The following is a 21282-nucleotide window of genomic DNA, read 5'->3' on the forward strand; positions in this document are numbered from 1 at the left end:
AGACTGCATGTATTTATGTCAATGGCGCAGTGTGTGATATGGTTTTTTAACCTGATGTTTGGGACTCTGAGCTGTTGGGATTGACGAAGCCTGATATCTTGTCGTCTTCATCTTTCAGCTCAAATCCCACCCGCTTTACAGCATCAATACTGCCACGACATTCTTCAAGGAGACGCATCTGAGGGAAATGAAAAATAGGAAAAAGCTTTACATGTGCATTCTCAATCAAACAAACATATTCACCTTTTTCTTTATGACTGCATTTCAAATTTTGGGTTGCACTTCCAGTTTGAGTTCCATTCATGTAAATTTTAATAATACGATTATGCTCCAAATAATCCTCTTACACGTTGAGGGGTACAGTTGCAGACTAGTTGCAACTATTATCCCTTTATTGAAATTTTAATTTAGAAATGCACTCTGTTTAACATAATTTGGGAAATAATAAAAAAAAAACATTTCACAGGAAGGCTAATAATTTCATCTTCAAATGTATGCGTTTGTGATATTGCTGTAAAAAAAGTGTAGTTTTAAGTTTTTGTGGTTATAAAATGAAAGTAATTTGTTAATTTTAACTGGAAGGTTAGACAGCTGGAGGGGCATCCGCTGCGTAAAACATATGCTGGATAAGTTGACGGTTCATACTGTGGTGGTGACCCCTAATTATTAAAAAAAAAAAAGGAATGAATAAATGAGTGAATGAATGAAAAAGTTTCGTTTTGACTTTGAATGAATGAACTGTGAGGAGAATGACGACATCTGAGTTTACCCAGTTTAAAAAAAAACTTCACTGATTGTTTAGTTTAACAGAAGTTGCTTCCATAATTTGAGCAAAGCATCATGGGGCACATTTCCCTGTAAGTACAGTTGGGTTATACTAATGTTGGGTTAACAATGCAAATGTACAGTTGATGTCAAAATTATTCACCCTCTTGTGAATTTTTTTTTTCTTCAAATATTTCCCAATTGATGTTTATCAGATCAAGGAATTTTTCACAGTATTTCCTATGGTATTTTTTCTTCTGAAGAAAGTCTTATTTGTTTCATTTCAGCTAGAACAAAAGAAGTTTTTAATTGAAAAGAATATTAATAATTTGTCAATATTATTAGCCCTACTAGAGCAAAATTTTTTTCGATTGTCTACAGAATATCAAATATTATTTACTGTCATCATGGCTAAAATAAAAGAAATCAGTTATTAGAGATGAGTTATATAAACTATTATGTTTAGAAATGTTTTGAAAAAAAAATCTTATTTCAGTTAAACAGAAATTCAGGAAAAAAAAAAATATATATATACAGGGGTTAATAATTCAGAAAGGCCAATAATTCTGACTTCAACTGTAATATTTGTAGATTCAAGAGTTCATACTTAGATATTGCTTGACAGCTGTAAGCAGGTTTGGCATGCTGTCCCAGGAGAGAACCTTGAGCTCAGAGATAGTTGAGCCCAGGGCTCCCGCCAGGTCCATAGAGCATGTGAGGGGAGTACGAGATCAGGTGGTTCTCGAGAGCTCCCCTTTTTGTAAAGGAGAAAAGGAGGAGAAAGGGGTGGATGGGGGGTTTCTTCGGAAAACGAAGATAAGGGAGTAATGTCTAGCTAGGCTACTTATAGTGGGTTAGGATATATCTGATTGGCTAACTAATGAGTGTAGATAGGTGGCCAGCTGCAGTCAATTATATCACGTGCTCCTCTCGAAATTAGTTTAAAAACTTCACTTAGAGTAGATTACATACAAAGTTAAAGTAAATGAATGGCATCCACCTCAATCCCACAGAAAAATTCAACTCAAGTGGAAAACGTGTGGCAAAAAAACATCCCGCTGGTAATCGAGAGCAAGTGATGCAATGCTTAACATTTGGTGTGAACTTGGCAAGGGATGATAACCGGTTTTTAAGGTTTACCATGCTTTGTAAAAGTCAAGGTTTTAAAACTGCTAAAATATTCTGTTATACCGTTCCTACTTCCTACGGTATATGTAGTTCTTTTTTTACAACTATTTTATTTAGTGTTTTAGGGCAACAGTATCTCCAGCTGCTGGACCCTCCACATCAAAAGCTACTAGTCAGCATATGATTCAGGAAACATTACCAAAAAAAAAAAAAAAGCGCTTATAAACCAACATCCAAGCATGCTATAGACCTGAACAGTGCAGTGCCACACTGTATTCCCCCCCCCCCCCCCCCCCAAAAAAAAGATTTCTTTTCAAGTTGTAAAAAATCTGTGTTTTTGAAACTAATGAAGGCAGCAGAAGTCAATAATTTATTGTAATTATTCAGCCTGACTTGTTTACTGCTTTAAAATAGTTTCTTAAAATACATTATATTGTGTTTAATGGTGAAAACAGTAGTTGTTTGTTACCCAGACATTTTAAAAGAACATATTTTAGAGCAATAATCACAATACCGTGATATTTTTATCCAAGGTTATCATATCACTAGAATCTTATACAGGCCCATGCCTAGTGTAACCTTGGCAGATGCATACAGGACTGTCACTCACATAACCCATGTATGTGGCGTCCAGCTCGGGGCCGGTGGGCGTTCGGCTGCGTATGATGTTCTCCGTCTGCTGCAGGTGGAAACAGCTGGTGTTCAGAGCTTTATCCAGCTGTCGGATGTGAGTCTCCAGAGATCCGGCGTCACCTGTGGAGGAACAGCAGAACAAATATCAATGCAGAAACAACTGAAGCTGCATCTGCTCGTGGCTGACCCGTGTTGATGTTCTCAGGCCTGATGCAGTGAATGTTAAGAGATGCACTTCACTACATTACTCTTTCATTAGTCAAACATACTATGTGCTTCTAATACAATTTATCATTAGTCAAAGCAGATTACATTCAGAGTCTACTTATGAAATGCTCTTTATGATGGCATTGCTGTCATAACATTTCAATGAACGTGATTAATTATTGTTCACCTTCATATATTATTTGTGCATTTGCAATGATGACCTGGTGTAATGAAGATTTGATAGTGATTGGCTGATACTTGTCATTTTTACTTGGGCTACGTCTGAAATATAAGACTTTATACATTATTATCATATTTTTGTACAGTGATATGAATCCGTATTTACTGTACTGCAAAAATATTTAATGTGTGTACTATTTATAAAACCCTTATGTACACTACCTGAGAAAAGTCTTGTCACCTATCCAAGTTTTAGGAACCACAAATAATAAGTTGTCATCTAGTTGATCATTTGGTATTAGAAGTGGCTTATATGAAAGGCAAAGGCCTCTAGATTACGCTTATTTTAACTAAATATAATATGATCATGCCTTGATTTTGAATAATTTAATTAGGACAGGAAGGTCTGACTTTGCTTAGACAAAACAGAAATGATGAGCTTGGAGGACTGCATCCATACATCTCTGCAATGACTCAAATCACTTATTAATAAATTCATCTGGAATGGTGAAGAAAGCCTTCTTGCAGGACTCCCAAAGTACATCAAGATTCTTTGGATTCATCTTTAATGCCTACTCCTTCATCTTACCCCCAGACGTGCTCAATAATGTTTAAATCTGGTGACTGGGCTGGCCAATCCTGGAGCACCTTAACCTTCTTTGCTTTTAGGAACTTTGATGTGGAGGCTGAAGTATGAGAAGGAGCGCTATACTGCTGGAAAATTTGCCCTCTCCGTTGGTTTGTAATGTAATGGGCAGCACAAATGTCTTGATACCTCAGCCTGTTGATGTTTCCATCCATTCTGCAGATCTCCCACACGCCCCCATACTGAATGTAACCCCAAACTATGATTTTTCCTTCACCAAACTTGACTGATTTCTATGAGAATTTTGTGTCCTTGCGGGTTCCAATAGGTCTTCTGCAGTATTTGTGATGATTGGGATGCAGTTCAACAGATGATTCACCAGAAAAATTGACCTTCTGCCACTTTTCCAAATGATCAACTAGAAGTCAAGTTAATATTTGTTGCTCTTACAACTGAGATTGACGACAAGACGTTTGTCAGGTAGTGTAATGCTGATTTCATTCATACACACATTTATATACTACGAACAATTCAGCTTACCCAATTCACCTATATCGCATGTCTTAAGACGGTGGGGGAAACCAGAGAACCCAAAGGAAACCCACGCCAAGACGGGGAGAACATGCAAACTCCACACAGACATGCCAACTGACCCAGCCGAGGCTCGAACCAGTGACCTTTTTGCTGTGAGGCGATTGTGCTACTAACTGCGCCACCTTGACGCCCATGTACTATAATTACTAAAGGTAAAACTTGCAATTATAATAAGTTTACTTTCAAAATAAAATATTCATACTATAATAGTACTTAAATAATAATGATTAAAGTATTTAACAAACTATTTCAAAAAAATATGCTTTTGATAATCTTTGAAAATTTTTTATAAAAATGTGTTAAATTGTCATAAAAAATAATATGAAATTTAAAGAAAATCAGAACAGTCTTCCCATTTCTTTATGGGAAAAAATATTTTTTATTTTAAAGGGAAATTCAACCTTTATGTGTTTTTATGAAATTTATTTTTATGAAAAATGTTTAAGACTTTGTGACCTAGATAAAATACTTTATATCACCACTGGCTCTTAAACCCACATCAGTCAACCACTAATATTTTAATTGATTAGCCACATCATTTAATCATACAGACCATTTCAATGTGGTGATGTCATTGGCCCATGAACATTTGTTATCATACTACTTCATAACTGTAACAAGAGGCATTTCAATCATAACTTAATGTTAAAAAAGCTATAATAACATTATTTAACAACATGTGGCTTTTTTGTATTATCGAAAGCTATAGAAATTAAAAATGTAAAACAGGAAGTATGTTAGGACCATTGTTATTGTTTACATGCCTCAAAATGGTCTGTATTTATTTGCCTTTTTTGCAATTCAGTTTGCTCTGATTGTAAAATACTGTGAGTAATGCTGTTGATTGAGAAATCCAAAAGCATTAGAAACCAAGGACTAAGACCAGAGTGAACTCAGAGTGGGCATCAACCTGTGACACGACATGCAAACACTGCAAAACCGATTAAACCATGTGAAGCAACACAAATCAAAAGAGAAGGGTTAGAAACACAGCTGACGCGGATTTGTGCTTTAATTCAGGTTGTGAGTAGAAACTAAAGATCAGGCAACAGACTAGTAAATGAGTCCCAGATTTCTGTTGCCTACCAGCGCTGGATCTCAGAGTTTGCTCAGTAAGCTTTAGAAACGCCTCAGGGCTCTCTGGAATCACTACATCTGAAAAAAACATATATATGCATACAATACACACATGACTGACTGCTGAACCACACTAAAATCTGCTGATTTAACCATCAGATTCAGGATTATAGGAAACATGACGAAAAATCATTAGAGAAATTGATTCAATATTAATTCTGAGATTTGTTTCAAACGCATTGCTATTGACTCTTGAACTGATTTTGAGCCTAATTTTTAACAGCAGATGCTGCTCTAGGCTAGTATTTAATAGCAGATGGCGCTCTATTCTAATTTTTAACAGCAGATGGCGCTCTACGCTAGTTTTTAACAGCAGATGCTGCTCTAGGCTAGTTTTTAATAGCAGATGGCGCTCTATTCTAATTTTTAACAGCAGATGGCACTCTACGCTAGTTTTTAACAGCAGATGCTGCTCTAGGCTAGTTTTTAACAGCAGATGGCGCTCTATGCTAATTTGTAACAGCAGATGCTGCTCTAGGCTAGTTTTTACCAGCAGATGGCGCTCTATGCTAATTTTTAACAGCAGATGCTGCTCTAGGCTAGTATTTAACAGCAGATGGCGCTCTATACTAATTTTTAAAAGCAGATGGCACTCTACGCTAGTTTTTAACAGCAGATGCTGCTCTAGGCTAGTTTTTAACAGCAGATGCTGCTCTAGGCTAGTTTTTAACAGCAGATGGTGCTCTACGCTAGTATATAACAGCAGATGCTGCTCTAGGCTAGTTTTTATTAGCAGATGCTGCTCTAGGCTAGTTTTTAACAGCAGATGGTGCTCTAGGCTAGTTTTAAATAGCAGATGGTGCTCAATGCTAATTTTTAACAACAGATGCTGCTCTAGGCTAGTTTTTAACAGCAGATGGAGCTCTAAGATCGTTTTTAACAGCAGATGGCACTCTATGCTAGTTTTTGACAGCAGATGGCGCTCTATGCTAGTTTTTAACAGCAAATGGTGCTCTAGGCTAGTCTTTAGCAGCTGATGGCATTCTAGGCTAGTTTTAACAGCATATGGCGCTCTATGCTAGTTTTTAACAGCAGATGGCACTCGAAGCTAGTTTTAACAGCAGATGACGATCTAGGCTAGTTTTAACAGCAGATGGCACTCTAAGCTAGTTTTAACAGCAGATGGCACTCTAAGCTAGTTTTAACAGCAGATGGCACTCTAAGCTAGTTTTAACAGCAGATGGTGCTCTAGGCTAGGTTTTTTTCTAACAGCAGATGGCACTCTAAGCTAGTTTTAAAAGCAGATGGTGCTCTAGGCTAGTTCTTCAACGGCAGATGGCGCTCTAAGTGCTTATTTAACAGTAGATGGCACTCTAGACTAGATTTTAACAGCAGATAGCGCTCTAGGCGCTTATTTAACAGTAGATGGCACTCTAGGTTAGTCTTTTTAACAGCAGATTGCACTCTAGGTGCTTATTTACAGCACATGGCGCTCTAGGCTAGTTTTTTAAAAAGCAGATGACTCTCTAAGCTAGTTTTAACAGCAGAATCTATTCAAAAGAGAATAGAGATGCATTTTGGAAAGCTCAGAATCGGTGCAGAATCAATTTCTCGATTGATTTTTTGCCACAACTCTAGAAACCATACAGATAAAGAATGCTATAGTCGACTGGCAAGAAGTCTGTACCAGCAGTTCAGTTTATTTATTTATTTTTTTAATCAGAAGCTCAACCAAAAAGGGTTTGAAAATAGCGGAGAAAATCCAATATTCCCAATGTAATCCCAATATTGAGCATACCTTTTATATTAAATCAAAGTAAATAAAATAGAAATTTCTAAACATAACATACGATCTATATTGTATAAAGCACAGTAAGGTGACATTAAATTCTGTTTAATGCAAAATAAAAGCTCCAACTGACCTGAGAGTGCAGATGCTGAGCCCTGCAGGTACCCATCATCCTCTGCCTGATCTCCTGTTTCGGAAGAGGAGAGGGCCCTGCTGGCGCTCTCCAGACCACGGCTCAGGTCATAATCGTGGTCCCACTCCAGTGGGATGGAGTCGACGCTGGCCGGAGTGTCCCGACCAGAGCGTTCGGCCCGCAGCGGAGCAGATCGGCTGGAGGATGGCAGAGGAGACAGAAAACCATCCCCCAAACGCTCGCTCCAGGGGAAGCTGGACACGTCAGCAGCTTCATCCAGATCAAACTCCCGGTCTGAGAACGAGACGTCATGCTCATCGTCCGTCAGCTGGAAAAAGGAGGATAGGAATGTCAATCGGAACTGAAACTTTAACTAAATGTTTATATTACATGAATTAAGTTTTAAGTTAAATGTGCGTCAAATAAATGAAACGCATGAACGGATGCAAAACAGACAAAATTAAAGGAATGAATCAATAAATAATTGTTAAATTAAAATAAAATTAATTAATTAATAAACAACTGAATCCGTAAATAAAAATAACAACAACAATAATAATATTATATTAAATGTAATATAAAAATATTAAAATTATTTTATAATAAAAAACAACTTAAACTGTCTGAATCAAAGATGCCCAAACTAGGGACCGCCATCCCATCTGAGAAGAGAGTACTGAATAATGTATAGAGATTGTCTTTTCAAATCTATTGTAATGTTTTGTTTGTTTGTTTTATTGTTAAAAGCTAATTGAAATTAAAATTTTTCAATTAAAAATAGTAAATTATTCAGATTTAGTTTAAATGTACATGCCTAATGGACAGAGGACAATGCAGAGACTTTGGTGAGCAAATCAAGGCAAAGGCAGGTCCTGCATGACTAGTGTTTTCAGCATTGAACTCCACTGTTTTTATTGCAATAAGTTATAACCTTAGAGTTATACTGTATTAGTTAACATGATGAGGAATGTTTTTTAAATACTATGAAATAAGGAAATTACCCATGGCAACTTTACTGTAATACAGTTTATTGTATTTACCTTCGGGGCACAGCTCATAATGATATTTGTTTTCTGGGCTTTTATACGAAAAGGTTTGGGCACCCCTGATTGTTGTTAAGTGAAAAAAACATGAATAAATACATTTAAAATTTATAAAGGAATAAATAAAAAATAATAACAACAACAAGTTATATATTATTTACACTTAAATTAAAAAAAATCAAATAACAAGGTTTTTGAATGAACAAATAAAATAAAACGAAAGAATAACTGAATGAATTAAAATTGAATGAAATATTAAGTTAATAATTAATAAACAAATGAATAACTAAAATAACTACACAAAAAAGTAAAGAAATAAATAAGACACATCATGATAAATGAGAAAATAAAATGAATGGAAACAAATACTTTTTAATAAACAAATGAATATATCAAAATTAATGAATAACTGATAAAAAAGATAAAAGAAAGAAAGAAACAAAGAAAGAATTAATAACTGGATTAATCAATAAATAAAAGAAAATTTAAAAGACTATGCTAAAAATAAATTAATTTAAATAAATGAATTAAATTAATAAATAAGACAATGCAAAAAAATAAAATCCATGAAATAATTAAATAAAAAAGACAAAATAAAAAGCAATAAAATAACACAGTCTAAACAAATGAATAAATAACAATCATAGAATAACTGAATGAATCACATATTGAAATAAACAATAAATAAATCAATAAATAAATGAATCTCTAAAATAACTACTCAAAAAGGTAAAGAAATAAAAAAGACACATTATAATAAAAAAGAAAATGAAATGAATAGAAACAAACACTTTTTAAAAAATGAATGAATAAATTAAAATTAATGAATAACTGAATGAATAAAAAACTGAAGAAAAATAAATAAATAAAGGAATTGACCAATAAATTAATATATATAAAAAAATTTATAAATTAAAATAAATAAATTACTTAAATTCATAAATAAAAAAGACAATGCAAAAATAAATTAATTAATTAAAAGAAATAAATTAATTAAATTAATAAATAAAGAGACAATGCAAAAAATAAATAAATTATTTAAAATAATTGAATTAATCAAATCAATGAATAAATTAAATTAATAAATAAAAAGACAATGCAAATAAATGAATAAATAAATCAATTAAAATAAATTAAACTAATAATACAATGCAAAAAATGTATTAAATAAAATAAATTAATAAATAAAAATACACATATATATAGAAAGAAAGAATAAATAAATTAATCAATTAATGAATGAATAAATCATTGAAAAGGAAAAGACTCATTACAAAAAGCATCAATAAAAGAAAATGGAATAAATGGAAACAAAGAATTTTTTAAAACTAATGAATAAATTACAATTAATGAACTAAATGAATAAAAAATGAATGAAAGAAAGAAAATTAAATAAATTGTGAATTAATCAATAAATGAATGAATATTTGAAATGACTGTCCACAAAAAAAAAGAAAAAACATATAGACACATATTAAGACATATCATAAAAATAAATAAGAAAATTAAACAAATGGAAAAAGATACCAAAACTGCTCCAAGTTCACTCAGTAAAAAAACAAACATCTGATCACTTAACGAACCGGTAATCGTATAAGTTTCTTGTAGTATCGTTCCACACGTCCAAACACCTCCTGGCAGTATCTCTGCAGCTCCTCCAGCTCCTCCTCGATCACAGCAGCATCGATCGGCTCACTTTTCTCCAGAAGAGCTTCACCCTGCAGGAATATGTGGTCGATCTTGCCCGTGTTCAGTGTGATCTCCTGCTGGAACGCCTGCAGAGCACGAAAAACTCCTTAATGGGACAATTCACCCAAAAAATGAGATTCTGTCACCATTTACTCTTCATTTAAGTTTCTATTGAACATAAAGGAAGATATTTTGAAGAATGTATGAAACAGGAAGCTATTGACTCCCATAGCATTTTTTCTATTATAGTAGTCAATGGCTGCATTTACCTGCACCAAAATAATTGGATTGATGGTTTAATCGGACTCAAAAACGTTCATGTAAACACCTTAATTTTGTTTTGATCAGAATTAAATTTTAGTCAGATTGGAAGTTTTGGTTTATTCGTGTTCTAATCTGATCTAAAAACAAAAAATGACTGTGTGCATGCTTGAATGAGACAACTTTTTCACTGATATTTACGAAGTGAAATGTTACATGCATTAGTCTGTGCATGGCAAATGAGCCATCAAACTTCGTTGCACTACCCCTTTAAGAAAAGACACATGGAGCAGATGTGCAGTTGTAAAGGTCAGAGACGCACCCTGAGCTGTTTGATTTTGGCCTGGACATCACACTCAGAGAAATGCTCAATGTTGGTAAGCTGCAGGTCCATCTCCGTCAGCCAGACCAGGATGCAGTCCCGCGCCGTCTCAAACTCCTCTCTCTGACTGATAAAGTGCTGCAGGAGACAAAACAAACATGTAAACTCATTCAAATAAGAATAACCACTTACTTGTATTTACCCGTTTTACCAAATTCCAGATCTAATTTGATTATTTAGTACATAATGCACACAATTTTGTAATTATTTGATGATTAAAGAAATATAAGGATAACTGTTATATGTTTTATATAAATACATACAAGAATGAGTGTACGAAAGTGTACATGAAAGAAAGCTTTATTAAATACATAAATATTTAAAATGTTTTGCATATATTTAATAATAATGCTTAAGTCACAATCACCGGCGATCTAACCCTTATAGATTGCTGGAGAACATTCATTATTACCAAAACTACAAGTCTGCCACTGATATGAACCACAACTCCCGTCATGCAACTTTTGCACACCTGTTCCGGATCACTGATGATTGCACACACACAGCTGGAAGCTCAACAAAGACTGATTACACAGACTGTATACTGCACACATTCTCACACACTGGTGTGTCTTGTTGTTGTTCACCTGTAATATTACGAAGCGCAGGGTCTTGGTTGTCGCAGATGAAAGTAAAGAAAAGGTGAGGGGGGAAGGTGGGGCGGTGTCGCAGACGAAAGTGAAGAGCGGGCGAGGGGTGTCGTAGAGGAAAGTGAAGAGCAGGGGAAGGGTGTTGCGAACAAAAGTTAAGAGCGAGGGAGGGGGGTAGGTGTTTGTTTGTAGCGGATGAAACTGAAGAGGGGGACGGGGTTTGGGGGGCCATGGGCCCATAATAATATTTCTGGGGGCCTCCAAAGTGCGTGGGCCCCTGACTCAGCGTTCTCCTGGTGTAGTCTTTCCATGTTTGACCCTTGCTGGATTGCCCTTATGCTCCTGTTTGTACCTCTTGACCATTGCCTGCATGACGATTCTTAAAAAACTGCATGTGAATCCTCACTTCTTTTGTCACCCGACTCAAATTTTAATTTCTCACTTTCACCACCCTATTTTTAAAATTGACAATATATATTACCAATGCAATACTTAGTGTTTACCTAATTGTTTATACTATTTGTTTATTCATTCGTTCATTTTCTTGTCGGCTTAGTCCCTTTATTAATCCGGGGTCGCCACAGCAAAATGAACCGCCAACTTATCCAGCAAGTTTTTTACGCAGCGGATGCCCTTCCAGCCGCAACCCATCTCTGGGAAACAACCACACACACATTCACACACACACTTATACACTACGGACAATTTAGCTTACCCAATTTACCTGTACAGCATGTCTTTGGACTGTGGGGGAAACCGGAGCACCCGGAGGAAACCTACGCGAAGGCAGAGAGAACATGCAAACTCCACACAGAAATGCCAACTGAGCCGAATATCATCTCAAAAGTTTGAGAAGATGCTCCAGGTACGTTTCGGTGCACATTTCAAATGATAAATCCACTTGAGGGTGCTGTCTACATTTTTGCAAATCTGAAGTATGTATTGTACGTTTCAGATACACGTTCTTCTTGAACATGTCCACCATGAAGTGGGGCTTTTGTACAGATCATCTAGACCAGCAAACTGCTGACTTAAACTCAACCAATAATGTTTTCAAATGCAAACATATGAGAAAAGCCTACTGTGTCTATGGTGGCCACCCCTAGCTCTGAGTGACAGCGGTAAAGAGTTACTTTTACACGCTGGAGGAAGGACGACACCATGGCTGAAGTATTTCTTTTAGACAGGTAATGTTATGTTTTAAAACTATTTTAGTCATGCAAAGCTTTTATAGATTGTACTGTTTTACGAGTGGGTTGTATTCAATAACAGTGTTGTTCAGTCACTAAAATCTTCTGGTGAAAGATCGATGTGATTATTTTCAGATCATAAGGTCCTTTTACAGCAGGGGTGCTCAACCCTGTTCCTGGAGATCAACCTTCCTGCAAAGTTTAGATCCAACCCTGATCAAACGTAACTAAACCAACTAAATAGGATCTGAAGGAGCACTTGGTAATTAAAGACAGATGTGTTTAATCAAGGTTGCAGGTGAGCTCTGCAGGAAGGTAGATCTCCAGGAACAGGATTGAGCACCCCTGTTTTACAGCATCGATAATGTAGATTTTTATTTAGTTTAACAACAAAACATCAGTAAATAGTGCTATTCCCTTAGCCTGCTTTACTGAGGTGGAGTTGGTTTTACATTCACATCACATTGGTTCATTTTTGAACAATGACAGCCTGTGCTGTTTACCAGGTTACTTTGAATATTCGGTCTGAAATAGCATGTAAGTATGGTTTACTTATTGGTTTTAAGACAAAGCGTGTGAGAGAGTGAGACCAGTGATCGTTGCATGCATGAAATATTGCACATTATGCTATTATTAAGTTTTGCTTGCTACACAACTGTAAATATGCTAGATATAATACAGTTTTTCGTTAACATTTGTAGTATTATAAAGTACTATAACGTTTTTTAACTGGTGAATGACATGACCTAACTTGAAGATTCCTGGCAGGTGTGTAGAAGCAAGTTGGAGCTAAAATCTGCAGGACACTGGCCCTCCAGGACCGAGTTTGGACACCCCTGACCTAGTGGGTTTCTGTCATCTTTAACGTGCCTTCATGACTTCAGGAGGCGTGGCTTTGGATGGCAGGGGAGGGACTGTGTTTCAAAGATATTATGCTAACCGGTTAGATCACCTACTGCACCTTTAATTTCTGTTGGTTTAGTACAAATGTAAAATAAGACACATTCACAGTTTTGTGCTATTAAAACATGTGTTGAACTCAAGACTGATTAACTACCATCTTATTGATAGTCTCTGTACCTTCAGTCTCCGGAGGACGGATGACACTCTTCTCTGCAGGTTATCCCAGCGCTGATTGGCATTGTGGGCCATTTCTCTCAGACTACAGGCTGCATCGGTGCGATTCTCACGTGCCAGTCGCTGATACTGTTTGTTGATCAGCTCCAACTGTGTCAAACTTTCATGCACATGCCGCTGGAACGTCTATAAAGTAGATTAAAGAGTGTTAATACTATCAGACTTTACACTGACGCTATGTTGATTCAGTGTATGATTGTATGGTATAACAGTGGTGTTGTTGACTTGAAATGTTCACCAGATGTTGGTAACAACCAATATATAAGAAAACAAATCTAATTAGTTAACAAATTAAGTTATGCATAATAATATGCATGATAAAATAAAAAGACGCAGGGAAAAATTAATGAACACATGTAGAAAGGGAGGTGTAGAAAGGCAGTGAAAGCCCAGGCAGCAGCTGAAATCTCTCAGTAGTTCTTTAGTAACCCTTCTGCACTTCCTCAGTGTAAATGATTATCAGCTACTTCAGTCCAACATCTACATGAGCAGGATGATGAAGATGAAACCAGGGTGGACATTTCAGCAAGACAACGATCCAAAACACAGCCAATGAAACTCTCAAATGCTTTCAGAGAAAGAAAATCAAGCTGTAGAATGGCCCAGCCACTCACCTGACTAGCATCCAATAGAAAATACAAAATTAAGATCGGATTTGAAAGACGAGACCCACAGAACCATCAAGATTTTTCCACTCTGTTGAAGTCTGTGAAAAACTCACACCTGAGCAATGCATGTGACTTTATTCTCCATATGAGGCGTCTTTAATCTGCCAGCACCAAAACAGCCTTTTATATAAAGTATTAAATACATTACAGTAGTTCAGTGTTTTTTCTTTGTGTCATTCCATTGTTTTTTTCTTTTAGATTTTTTAGTATTGTTTTATTTTTATGTTTGTATTGTTTAGGTTTTTACACAAATCTGGTTCAATTCCATGTCAACAGCTCCTTTACAAATATTATTCCCAGGAAATAAATACGACGTGTTCAGTAATTATTTCCCTCACTGTATATGTTAATTTTTTTTTTTTTTGTATTTTGTAATTTGGCATGTTTTTGGATGTGTGCTAAGAGTCTGAATTAAAGGAAATAATAATAAGTGTATATGAAGCTCACCTCGAATTTCTTGAGCTCCTCTTTGGCAATAGTGTAAAGGACACCTGAAGAGTTTGGCAAAGCGGCTGTTTTCTCCGACAACATCAGCCACTCCTCGAAATGAGAGTAATCATCCAGAAACTTCTGCCAGAGACGCCACGTCTCCTCAATCCTAATAGATGAGAAAGAAAATGTATAGTTGTCATTTAGAAAATGCAAAACACAAGGGTTTATTGTTATGACATTATTGTTTAAATAATTTAATAATTTTATTTTCGCTATATAGGACACTCATTGAAATACTCTTGGATTGTTAATGAGGAGTATAACAGGACATTTGACTTAAAATATGATTTTTTATTACTTAAAAATTGTAAACAATGTCAATGAAGTTACCATATATGGCTCTTCACCCAATTAAAGGGTCGATAACTAGATGAAGTGTAAATATTATAGTGCTAAAATGCTAAAGAAACAGCAGAAGCATAATAAATACTAATAAATAAATTGCAAAAAGAACATAAAATGACATATAAAAATCAAAATAATATAAAAAATAATTAAATTACAAAAATATTAATAATTTTTTTAAATAAAATAAATTACAAAAAATAATAGTATATAGATTATAACATTATATAGAATAAAACTAAGCATACCATCATCTTACTAGTTCTATAGTATTCAATATGACTAATATTCATTTTTAATAAAATCTTGGACATGGTCACAAAATGGGCAGTGTATAACTAAGCGGGCTTTATCCAACAATGTAATGTGCGATCTTTCATTGAAAAGTAAGATAACTGGCTTACATAGAGCTGATTTACAGTGTTCCCTCACTATAACATGGTTCACCTTTTGTGGCCTTGCAGTTTCGCTGATTTTTTTAGTGCAATTAGACATGCTTTAGCTTTGTGGATCAATGACTGCAGGAAAATCAACATTACGCTGGATGCCAACATTATCTGCACAAAAGCTAAAAAGCTTTATGAACCTTTTGCTGACAGCGATGAATGTTTGCATCTGACAACAGGTTTTAATCTTTGGTTTCAATATATAATACTGGACTGATTTTTTTACGAAGGTTTGAACTCTTGAGAATGTTTAAACAAAAGAGAAAAGTGTGAAGATGTTAATGCCTGTCTGAGAAAAGCATATTAAGTGTTTAGTGAGGGGGTTTACAGGGTCACGAAACACCAAAACACATTTTTTGAGCTGTTGACAGTCGTATATGTGTCCACACTGCTAAAACACTATTAGGACACATATACTGTATCTCACTAAAAAGTGAAAATTGGTAGTTTTTGCGTTATTTCGAGCAAATTCAATTATAATATTTGTAAAAAATAAAGCTGACTACAACGCGGATTTCACCTATTGTGAGTTATTTTTAGAACGTAACTCCCACGATTAACGAGAGACCACTGTAAATCATCCATATTATAAGATGCACTTATAAATAATTACGTATAATCCATTGCAAACCATGTATATGTATACACCAGGCTGAGAAACTAACTTTAGGGAGCAGTGTTTGCATATTTTATCTATATAAGGACAATTTTTTCTAAATGAGAAGAAGATTCCCTCAAAATTTGTAAATTGATTTAAGTGCCCAGAAAAGCACAATATAATGGTGAGGAATTATTATTATTATTATTATTATTATTATTATTATTATTAATAATAATAAATTAAATTGGTGACTGAAACATATCTGATTCTATTCATATAATTGAAGTCAAAATTGATGGCACTCCTGTGAATTTTCTTTTCTGTTTCAAATATTTCCCAAATGATGAAATTAACAGAGCAATAATTTTTTTCACAGTATTTTCTATAACATTTTGTCTTCTGGAGAAAGTTGTATTTGTTTTATTTCGACTAGAATTAAAGCAGTTTTACATATTTTTAAAACCATTTTAAGGTCAAAATTATTAGCCCCCTTAAGCAATATATATATATATATATATATATATATATATATATATATATATATATATATATATATATATATATATATATATATATATATATTTCTAGATTCTCTACAGAACAAACCAGAAGAATATCTAGTAAAATATTATTTACTGTCATCATGGCAAAAATAAAATAAATCAGTTATTAGAAATGAGTTATTAAAACTTTTATGTGTAGAAATGTGTTAAATAGGTTAAACAGAAATTGGGGAAAATATTCAGTAGGGCTAATATTTCTGACTGTAACTGCATGCACAATAGACACATGCATAATTAGTTCTGATGTTTAGAAAATAAACCTTTGATACAACCTGAGTAGATCTGCTGCAAATGTAATGTTGTATTCTACTTTGTTTATTTAATTTTACACCTCACTCTACATGTGACAGTTATAGCAAATTTAACTTAATTGCACATGCAGTTTAGTCTACATCTTGAATTTGTTTTGTTAATGTTGTCCAAATGTTGTGCAGTTATTGATCAGGTCAGAGGTCATACCGGATTCTCCTCTCCATGGACATGGCGCAGATGCTCCTCCAGCGGCGGTCCAGGCTGCGTGTTGCCTGCTGGATGGAGTCGCACTCCGCATCTGTCGCGCAGGCGTCGCAGTCGTGCAGTAAAACCTCACACAGATTCAGCACAGACGCCACACCAGTGCTGTGCTTCTCAATGTCTCTCTGCAGCTCCTGAACCAACAACACAAATAGACACTTTTCAAATTTCCGGGTTTCTCAGCAGCAGAAGTCGTCATAATTGGTAAACTGTGCCGCGAATGTAGTAAATCAAAGCAATTCTTTACAATCTTATTCGCTGAAGTAATAAAAGAACTACTCCATGAATGTGTTTATATAAGATTCGGTTTCTAGAACACTAATATTTCATAACAGCAAATTCAGCAGATTAATTCAATAACATGCCGAAACTTAAAATGTCAGAGACGTCCTGTAAATCAAGTTCAAAAAACCTTACAGGATCTCAATCTGGACATAGGCTAACATTAGTTTTGTCTTCATAATTATTATTTCAGATCCATAAAGATAATTACTGCTAGATAACGATCACCTGTATTTTCCCATCATGGACATATCAGCAAACTAATAATAAAGCCCAATAAAACCCCTTACTTTACCGAATAAACAGTGATCCATCAGATCCTGTAGGTCAGAAAGTATAGTTTACTGCTGAACTCATTTTATCATGGAAAATAACACAGAAATCTAACATTGGTACCTCAGTCTCCTCCTAAAGCTCCAATAGTCTGCTTAGAGAAGCTGTCAATCACAACTGTCAATCATGATGACACGGCCCGCTTTTATGGCACTACATTACTGGCTAAAAACATACTGTTTGCAAAAATGAAGATCTGCACCTATATCAGCATGATAAACATTGCTTCAATTGACCAAAACCATCTTTCGGGACATTTTATTGCAAGTGTAATACATTTTTTAATTTAGGCTCAAGTCTCGTTCATTAACACGGAGGAGGCGGAGTTTATGACTTGAACTGCAGCCAGCCCCCAGGGGGCGATCTAACGACCGGAATGCGTCACTTAAAAACAAGCGCGTGGCACACTTGGGGCTCTATTTTAGCAACCTAGGTGCAAAGTCTGAAGCGCAGGGCGCAAAAGCATTAAGGGCGTGTCTGAATCCACATTTGCTATTTTAAGGACAGCAAAATCAGCTCTGCACAGTGGCGCATGGTCTAACAGGGTTGAGCTTATTCTCTTAATGAGTTATGGGTGTGTTTTGAGAATAAACCAATCAGAGTCTCATCTCCCATTCTCTTTAAGAGTCAGTTGCATCGCGCCATCGCGCATTTGCTATTTACATGGCTTACTTTGTAAGTGGAAAAACTGAACACTTCACTAGCGAGAAAACAGTTAAACAGACTATCTACAGCGCAAGAATGAGAGATGAGCCTCCTCCAATCGACCTTTCGCTTTCACTTTCTCTCTTTCGTGGATAAGGAAACGTGGTGTACGCACAGACATCCATTAGACAACATAATTAATTTAGTTTGTTAAGTGCAAAGATTTGTTTCAAAACTATTTTAAATTCAGTTCTAATTTCCAGCAAACAAATAAATGAATAATAATAATGAAGTGTGGTCAAAAAGCCGAAAGTTTTATCGAAATACACATGCTGCCCCATATGGTCCAAAACCTGACAGGTGGACAAATCTAAACTTGTTTTTAATAAGACAAATATAAATATGGATATAATAAATAATACTGCTAATAATAAAATTATACAAAATCACAATGTCATGAATAAACTGAAAAAGCCCCCGAGATGAAGAAGTCATAAGGCAGTGTTTTTTATAATTATGTATACAGTAATAATTATTGTAATATTTTCATCCTTGAATCCTTCTTCATTTGTAAAGATATTTGCGTATTGCTGTACATCTTGTGTGTATTAAGCAGTGCGTAAGCAAGGCGCATAACTAACCCACTCTGCGCTGGACTTTAGTCCTGCTTTCAGCTGGTCTATTGAGCAGTCTATTTTAGTTCCTCAAAATAGCAACGTGCCAACAATGTGCCTTAACACACCTTTTATCTAGATCGAAACACCCATGAGTCCACAAAGTGGCGCAAATGGATTTGCTATTTAAACAACGTGGCGGAAAGCAGGAAAATTAAGGTCTGAAAATAGCAACACGTCATAAAAACATGTCTTGCACCTTATTGCGCCGAGTGTATGATAGGGCCCTTGGTGTGTGTGTACTCAGGGCCGGCGCGTCCATAGAGGTGACCTAGGCGGCTGCCTAGGGCGGCAGAATAGAGAGGGTGGCGTTCCAGACACTACCCTCACCACCCGCGCCCTTAGTTATATCCGCGACTAATAGAGAGGGCGGCGTCCGTGACACTACACTCACCACCCGCGCCCTTAGTTCGCGTCTAGGGCGGCAGGATAGAGAGGGCGGCGTCCGCGACACTACCCTCACCCCCGGCTCCCTCAGTAATATCCCCGACTAATAGAGAGGGCGGCGTCCGCGACACTACCCTCACCACCCGCTCCCTTAGTTATATCCGCGTCTAGGGCGATAGAATAGAGGGCGGCGTCCCCGACACTACCCTTACCACCCGCGCCCTCCGTTATATCCGCATCTAGGGCGGCAGAATAGAGAGGGTTGGGGTTGAGGGCGGCGTGACCGTCCTTTGCCTAGAGCGGCAGTTCAGCTTGCTCCGGGCCCTGTGTGTACTGTACCTGCTGCAGATCGAGTTTCCTCTGGATCTCCTGGTAGTCGCAGGTGTCGTAGACGATGGGACGAGACAGTTCAGTCTCGATGTGAGCAAGCCAAGAGCGCAGACTGTTCATGTTCTTATCCAGCTGCTGAACGGCCACCAAAGTCTCCCGCAGCTTCTTCACCCTGAATAAACAGACACATTCTCAGGGTTGCACATACAGATGAAGTCACATTTATTCGCCCTCCTGTAAATTTTTTTCTTCTTTTTATAATATTATTCCCAATATTTATAATATTTCCCAAATGATTTTTAACAGAGCAAGGAATTTTTCACAGTATTTCCTATAATATATTTTTTTCTGGATTAAGTCTTATTTGTTTTATTTCGGCTAGAATAAAAGCAGTTTTTAATAAAAAAAACTAAACATTTTAAGGTCAAGGTTATTAGCCCCTTTTCAATTGTCTACAGAACAAACGATCGATATACAATGACTTGCCAAATTAACCTAGTTTAAATGTCACTTTAAGCTGAATATTACTATCTTGAAAAATGTCTAGTAAATATTATGTACTGTCATCATGGCAAATGTAAAAGTAATCAGTTATTAGAAATGAGTTATTAAAACTATTATGTTTAGAAATTAAATTAAACAGAAATTGGGGAAAAAATATACAGGAGGGCTAATAATTCAGGAGGGCTGTAATGTACTAATGATGTACATATTTATAAGGTAAGGAGACTGCAGCACAATGCAAATTTAATGACAACAGATATACAGCATGTGCATTACAGACATTTTTTTGAGTGAGTATCAATACTAGGGGTGTCAAAATTAATTGTTTTTTCTGTGCACCGCGATGCAGACGCGAACAATTCTGTTCAGTAATAATCATAACCGGTTATTATGTACTGACATCATTTATCTCCTATGCGCTCTGTCGCGAGGGAGGCGAGCGCGAGTATTTACAACACTCAGGCAACTCAGGGCCGGCCCGTGGCATAGGCAACATAGGCATACGCTAAGGGCGCTGTACATCCAGGGGGGCGCCAGAAATGAGCGCGGTTCAGTTGGTTTTGTTTTTGATTTTTCTGACACACATTCAGTTATAGACGGCAATAACTCTAAAACCTCTTACCCTAAAAAGATCTAAAGTGTGTTTCCTACAAAAAGACAAAGCTGGTTATGTTTCACAGCTGTCTTTCTTTTTTTTTACGACATTACGAGCACTGCTCCGTTTAAGCCCTCATATTATGCGTTTAGCCGGGAGAGCTCACGCTGAGAGCTCTCAGTAAGGGACCGTCGGAAAAGTGCTTATTTTTTTTCGTTTTTTTTCAGTTTTTTTGCTCCGCTCAGCGCGAGCTCTCCCTGCTGCGAGGGGTTAAATGTGTGTGTTTGTGTGTTTGTTTGTTTGTTTGTTTGGTGCTGTATATGTTTGTGAATGTGTTTGAATGAGAGACAGTGTGTTGCTGTGTGTCTGTGTGTTTATACCAATGACTGTAAAAAATATGGACGACGCGACAGCCCTTTTTCCCATTGAACGCCTTGAGGGCAAAACGCCTGCTTGACGGGCACAAACTGTCGCAAAAGACTGCTGAAATTGGAGCCAGACATGCGCAGAAGGATTGTCT

General features: G+C 36.1%; 1 protein-coding gene across 1 annotated transcript in view; it reads right to left on the bottom strand.

Annotated features, from left to right (window-relative positions):
• syne1b (spectrin repeat containing, nuclear envelope 1b) overlaps positions 1 to 21282 on the bottom strand; it is a 329470-nt gene that overhangs the window by 21472 nt on the left and 286716 nt on the right. Inside the window, exons 133-142 of the mRNA XM_017351755.4 lie at positions 19673 to 19835; positions 16959 to 17146; positions 14500 to 14650; positions 13328 to 13510; positions 10408 to 10545; positions 9719 to 9910; positions 7093 to 7420; positions 5180 to 5248; positions 2504 to 2646; positions 52 to 178 (exon numbers count right to left, since the gene is read on the bottom strand). Of these exons, the coding sequence (XP_017207244.3) occupies positions 52 to 178; positions 2504 to 2646; positions 5180 to 5248; positions 7093 to 7420; positions 9719 to 9910; positions 10408 to 10545; positions 13328 to 13510; positions 14500 to 14650; positions 16959 to 17146; positions 19673 to 19835 (1682 nt within the window). The remainder of the gene's footprint in view (positions 1 to 51; positions 179 to 2503; positions 2647 to 5179; positions 5249 to 7092; positions 7421 to 9718; positions 9911 to 10407; positions 10546 to 13327; positions 13511 to 14499; positions 14651 to 16958; positions 17147 to 19672; positions 19836 to 21282) is intronic.

The sequence above is a fragment of the Danio rerio genome, chromosome 17, assembly GCF_049306965.1.
Source record: "Danio rerio strain Tuebingen ecotype United States chromosome 17, GRCz12tu, whole genome shotgun sequence".
Classification (NCBI taxonomy): domain Eukaryota; kingdom Metazoa; phylum Chordata; class Actinopteri; order Cypriniformes; family Danionidae; genus Danio; species Danio rerio.